The sequence below is a fragment of the Eumetopias jubatus genome, unplaced genomic scaffold (assembly GCF_037043125.1).
Source record: "Eumetopias jubatus isolate StellerSeaLion01/CBP00866 unplaced genomic scaffold, mEumJub1_p1.0 scaffold_2, whole genome shotgun sequence".
NCBI lineage: Eukaryota > Metazoa > Chordata > Mammalia > Carnivora > Otariidae > Eumetopias > Eumetopias jubatus.
The window spans coordinates 93,892,897-93,899,595 of NW_028274808.1; the positions used below are offsets into that span (position 1 = coordinate 93,892,897).

At 41.3% G+C, this 6,699-nt stretch overlaps 1 protein-coding gene across 1 annotated transcript in view; it reads left to right on the forward strand.

The window, feature by feature from the left end:
* The window catches only part of LOC114208186 (GTP-binding protein 4-like), a 195,620-nt gene extending 191,201 nt beyond the window's left edge, over positions 1–4,419 (forward strand). Inside the window, 3 exon segments of the mRNA XM_028102248.2 lie at positions 2,649–3,075; positions 3,077–3,433; positions 3,435–4,419. Coding sequence (XP_027958049.2) covers positions 2,649–3,075; positions 3,077–3,433; positions 3,435–4,419 — 1,769 coding nt within the window.
* Positions 4,420–6,699: the final 2,280 nt, after the last annotated feature.

Below are 6,699 nucleotides of genomic sequence, written 5' to 3' on the forward strand. Positions count from 1 at the left end.
CAGAATTGTTATTGCCATGAAATTGCTCACAAAATTGTCTCATACCCAGATGTCTACAAGGGAAGGACCATGGAATCTACTGGTCACACCATGACTACGGTTTAAGGAATTAATGGAAATCAATCACTCCCTTTGACTCAATTATACAAATTTTACTTCCTATCCTGATAAACACTGGCTGTGCTGAATTAGAGGTACTGGGTCCTTGGAGAGAAATTTGTACCAGCAGAGAGATTAAGGTTTTCTAAACTTGAAGTTCTAAACTTATACCTGATCACATCAGGATCTACTGGTACATTTAATCTTTCCTTATGAGAAACTAGAGTAAATTGCTAAACAATGGGAAGAGAAGATTAATGGGTTATTTGGGGGCTCCATGTCTGTTAAAAATTGTGCATAGGCAATTGAAGAAACCAAAGCTTAACAAAAGCAAGGCAACTCAGGGTCACTGACCTCAGGGAGAAAGTCTTGGCCATCCCCACGGACTACTAATAAAATGTTTATTGACTATAAAGGCAACTTATGGGGAATAGGAGCATCATATCAAGAACATCTTCAGGGCCTGTCACCACAGCTGGGGCTGCAGCCTGTTATCCCCCTGCATGGAGATTGTAGCTTGCCATCGCCTTGAGGGTGTGGTGATTGCTTGGATTTAATGGAAAGCAGATGCATATCTGAACAGTTCAAAGGACAGACAGTTGCTGTTCACTGCCTCACAACTTCTCAGCCTTCATTCTGATTACAACCTCAGATAACGTGCATATTTTTCTGTGCAAGATTTTATTGGTTTTTCTTCATAAAGATTCAAGCACATGCCATTATTTCTTCTTCACAAAGCTTCTCTAACATCACATCCTGGTTCATAAGGCAGAGTGCATTCCCTTGGCCCTCATAAATGCACAAAATGAAAATGTGATATCCTTAACACAAGGGAACAACCCACAATGAACTGGAAAGGAATCGAAGGGATAGATATTTCCACTTTTAGTTTTCATCGTGAACAATTTTGGATGCTTTTGATACAATTCCTCAGAAGGACCAACACAAACAAGAACTAGTCTCCTATAGTAATTGCCAACTCAAGAACAAATCCTACATTTACTTTCCCTCCTTCCTGGTCGCCTCCCCTCAGTCCCTAACCCGCTAAGTGAAATCAAATTTTGTCTCAGGTTCTGCTTTGGGGAAAGCCAGGCTAATTAAAGAGCCATAGAACTAGAAATGTATACATAAGTATTCTAGATAAGAGTAAAACAATCTTGGGACACCTGAGTGGCACAATCTTGGTTAAGCATCTGACTTAGGCTCAGGTCATGGTCTCAGGGTCCTGGGCATCAGGGTCCCCACTCAGCAGGGAATCTGCCTCTCCCTTTGCCCCTCCCCCCACTCATGCGTGCGCGTACTCTCTCTTTCTCAAATAAATAAATAATTTTTTTAAAAAAAGAGTAAAACCGGGGCACCTGGGTGGCTCAGTCGTTAATCGTCTGCCTTTGGTTCAGGTCATGATCCCAGGGTCCTGGGTTCAAGCCCCACATTGGGCTCCCTGCTCCGCGGGAAGCCTGCTTCTCCCTCTCCCACTCCCCCTGCTTGTGTTCCCTCTCTGGCTATCTCTCTCTCTGTGTCAAATAAATAAATAAAATCTTTAAAAAAATAATAATAAATAAATAAATAAATAAATAAATAAAAAAGAGTAAAACAATCTCTTGTTTATGAAAACCTCCAGACCCCAATATATTTTTTCAAAGTGTAATTAATTATAAAATTTTAAACATGCCTTAATCAACTGTCTCTCCAAATATGGTAGAATGCATTATAATGCAACAATATTTAGCAGCCAGGTAAGAGGTGTTATACAAGGCCTCTTCTAAAGTCCTTCCGTTAGATTTCTTTTTTTTTTTTAAGACTTTATTTATTTATTTGACAGAGAGAGAGAGAAAGTGAGAGCAGGAACACAAGCAGGGGGAGTGGGAGAGGGAGAAGCAGGCTTCCCGTGGAGCAGGGAGCCCGATGTGGGGCCCCATCCCAGGACCCTTGGATCATGACCTGAGCCGAAGGCAGACGCTTAATGACTGAGCCACCCAGGAGCCCCTTCTGTTAGATTTCAGTCATGTTTCCTGCATCATCAATTATATTTGATGCATGAAATGTGAAGTAATGATGAATTATTTTTAAAGGTGTAGGGATAAAATGAAAACAAAAACAAAAGGCAAAACCAGCAAACAAGGAAACATAAAACCTAAACTGCCACCAGCACTGCTACCAGCGCCACCACCACCACCACAACAAATCTTATTAGCTGCTCAAATGTTTTGATGACTAATCAGATACTGATACATTTACTGAAGACTCAAAATCATATTTTCTATGAATGATGAAAAATAAATTGTAACCCAATTATGTATTTTTGAAATCAGCAAACAGAACTATTTTCAACCAATTTTAAATTAAGAGAATGAAATCATAATAAAAAAAACTTTTAGGGGCCAGTTTTTTTTAAAAAGAGTAATTAAGAAGTTATTCCTTTGTTATTCCTTTGTATTAATTATAAATATGAATTCTAGGTTTGGTTACCTGGCAGTGCTTTTTTTCCCAGTGAAGATTACTTCTCCAGTATGGTCTTTTCAATTGGCTTATTGTACATTTTTATTGAGAAAAATTAATTTCTACAAGTAGAAAACAAGACCTGACATTATCGAAGACTCAACGGAAGACTCCAACAGTTATCCATAAACATTACCAAATCCATCACATTAGACATTTTTATATGAGGAAAGTCAAATTTACTCAACAGAATTACCATGACAGACTCTCACAGATTCTAATAGATTTCCCCAAATTGGATGATATCCATCCATTTTATGCTGATTTGATGAACATTCTCTATGACAAGGATCATTACAAGTTGGCTCTAGGACAAATAAATATTGCCAAAAATTTAGTGGACAATGTGGCTAAAGATTACGTGCGGCTCATGAAGTACGGAGACTCTCTGTACCGCTGCAAGCAGCTGAAACGCGCGGCCCTCGGGCGGATGTGCACGATCATCAGGAGACAGAAGAAGAGTTTGGAATATTTGGAGCAAGGTGACGAGAGCCGATGTGGATGTCCAGCCCTATGCGTTTACGACTAAGTCTCTGTTTGTGGGGCACATGGATTATAAGTATCTGCGTTGGCAGGTTGTAGATACTCCAGGGATTTTGGTCCACCCTTTGGAAGATCGGAACACCATTGAGATGCAGGCCATCACAGCCCTGGCTCACCTGCGCGCCGCGGTTCTGCTCGTGATGGACCTCTCTGAGCAGTGTGGGCACGGGCTGAAGGAGCAGCTGGAGCTCTTCCAGAACATCAAACCTCTCTTTACCAACAAGCCTCTTATAGTTGTAGCAAATAAATGCGACGTGAAGAGGATAGCTGAGCTTTCTGAAGATGATCAGAAAATTTGCAGATTTGCAGGCTGCAGGATTTCCTGTGGTTGAGACCAGCACCCTGACGGAGGAAGGGGTTATTCAAGTGAAAACAGAGGCTTGTGACAGGCTCCTGGCTCATCGAGTTGAAACCAAAATGAAAGGAAATAAAGTGAACGAGGTGCTGAACAGGCTGCATCTGGCCGTGCCGAACAAAAGAGACGACAAGGAGAGGCCCCCTTTCATCCCTGAGGGAGTGGTGGCACGCAGGAAGAGAATGGACATTGGGGAGCCCAGGAGGAAACGGGAACGAGACCTTGAAGTGGAGCTGGGAGATGATTATGTTTTGGGCCTTCAGAAGTACTGGGATCTGATGAACTCCTCTGAGAAATACGATAAGATACCTGAGATCTGGGAAGGCCATAACGTAGCTGATTATATAGATCCCGACATCATGCAGAAACTGGAAGAGTTAGAAAAAGAGGAAGAGCTAAGGACAGCAGCAGGGGAGTATGACAGCGAGTCTGACAGTGAGGACGAAGAGGTGGGGGAGATCCGCCAGCTGGCGAAGCAAATTCGGGAAAAAAAGAAACTGAAAATTCTGCAGTCCAAGGAGAAGAACACACAGGGCCCCAGGATGCCTCGGACCGCTAAGAAGGTTCAGCGGAAAGTCTTGGAGGATGAGATGCACAGTCTTGGTGTTGACATGGATGACAAAGACAATGCCCATTATGCAGTCCGGGCCAGAAGGTCCCAGAGCATTACTAGGAAGAGGAAACGGGAGGATTCTGTCCCACCCACGTCTGTAGCCCACAGCCACAGCTGCTCTCGGACTCCGCGGGATGTCTCTGGCCTTCGGGACGTCAAGATGGTGAAGAAAACCAAAACTATGATGAAGAATGCTCAGAGGAAGATGAACCGCCTGGGGAAGAAAGAAGCAGACAGACACGTATTCGATATGAAGCCCAAACACTTGCTCTCCGGAAAGAGGAAAGCCGGGGAAAAGGACAGGCGGTAGTGGCTTCTGCACCTGCAGCGGTCTGGCTGGTCGGGGTGGTGCCCAGCCTCGTCTGGTGGGGGGGGTCCCAGGATCGGGGCACCGCCTGTAAACCACAGACAGTGAGGACACCTGAAGCTCTGGCTGCTTGCTCTCGGGCGGGGGCTGTGGGTGCAGGAAGGTGTTAGCGCTGCCCCACGGTACGGGTCTTACGAGTGGACGGTGGGTTCTGCATTTAGGGAGTTCGGGTTGCTTCAGATCAGCAGAACCCGAAAGATGGACATCATGTGTGTTTTGATGGAGAAAAATCTTTCCGCAAGAGGGAATTTGGTTCATGTGTGTCTGGTCTTTTATTGCGAATAAAACCTCTCTGCTTGTGGACACGGGCAGAAGGCTGCCAGCCCTGCCCTGCCTACTGAGAGCCAGCGCGCCATGATTTTCTAGTCTTTCTCTATGACGTGTGTATCCTTGTAGCCTGTCTCCAACTAGTTCATCCAGGATAAACCTCTGAAAGAAAGTGGTTTTGGTTGATTTAGGGTTTTTTTTTTTGTTTGTTTAGTTACAAATCACTATAGTTTGGCCAAATGAAAAGGGAAAATTAATTAACTCTTGTTTTGAAAACAAAAAACAAAAAAAAAGCAGAACATTTTGCTCAATCTGTAATATACTCCCCTTAAATGTTGAATATCCTGTAAATTGCTCTCGTTGTGTTTTGTTAATCTTATTTATGTGGTATTGCATGGTCTGCCTGTTAAGTCATAAATATTTCTTTGCATTCCTACGTGTCCATTGTGAGAACTGTCACTGTTGTGTAGAACATGGAACAAGAATCTTAGAAGTGGCACAGTGGGGCAAACTGCCAGGAAAGAAGAAAAGACGGTCTCAAGCTCCTCCCAGCTCCTGACTATTATAAAAGCGCATATCACTATTTCCAGTAGGCCACTGATTATATTCATAGGAGTCTTGACGGCTATAGGCTTTTGTAAAGCTATTAAAGAGTAGACGAAGGCTTGCTTGCATCAAATGAAAGTGGGCATGAAACAACCAGTTGGGAATCAGAGGATCGGGGCCAAAACTCCTGGGGTTTTCACCAGCATAGAGAGTTCCACAGGATCAGGTCCATTATACTTGGATTTATGATTTCTCACCCATGTAGATAAACCTCTTGACTTCAAGCTAGATTGACCATAAAATTCTCCAGAGGGAGAAAATATATGGATAAGATGTGAAAACTATTTCAACCACCATATGGACAGACATATTGTCTTACCCAATTCTACCCCACCCTTCATCCTAAGCAGGCCAGCAGCATAGTCAGGGAAGACAGAGGTAAAGGAGCTCTGCAGCAGGAATACTGCGGGCCAGGAAGCTCTGCCCAAGTTAAGAGAAGGTGTTTCAACTGACAAAGATAGAGGATAATTGTAACATGGGAAATGTCTGAGGTTTTAGTAATCATATTAAATTTGATTTATTGGAAAGATCTGAGATAGTATAGTTAATTTGCACATTTAACTCTTGTCATTCTGTCTCCCAGCATCAACATAATTCAGTAAGTTGGGAGATTTGAAATAGAAATTTGATATGAGTTACTATAAAATATAAAGACTTTTTATCTGTATAAAAATAGGAATTTTTTCCCATTACACTAGAAATACATGTAAACCAGATTATTGATTTAACACATGCAAAATATTCATAATACTTAGATTAAATGATTAAATATTGTCTTCTTCATAGCTCTCCAAAAATGCAATTCCTAGAAATTGAGATTTAAGAAAAAAGTTGTGCTAAAGTCTGGTTCTTACTATGTTGAACACAATTAAGCATGCTTTTTTTTTTATTGCAACAATGCTTCTCAAAATGGTAATGTAAATTATCAATCTTCAAGAGTGTCCTAGACTTGATCCCAAAACACAACATGATTTTTTAAAAGATTATTACACATGTCAGTGGTTGCCATGAATGGATTTTTAGAAATGCTTATTTATTCCTAATTTTTCAGTTGAAAAAACAGATGAAATGAAAATTAAATAATTAGCTAAAACTGAAGAGATAAGCACTTGAAAGAGATAAAAATCCAACTCTCCTGATATCACACTATTGACCTTTACTAGAATTTTACATTGCCTCCCTTAATTTACTACAGTGTGACAAGAATGAATTGGGATTCCATTTTAACTAACTTTTTAAAAGAATCAACTTTGTCAGTTTTTTTTTCATTAATTAGGCTTAGTACCAATGTCCCATTCATATTTATGAAAAATAATTCTGTTCATTTTTATTATTGTAAGAAGTTTGAGA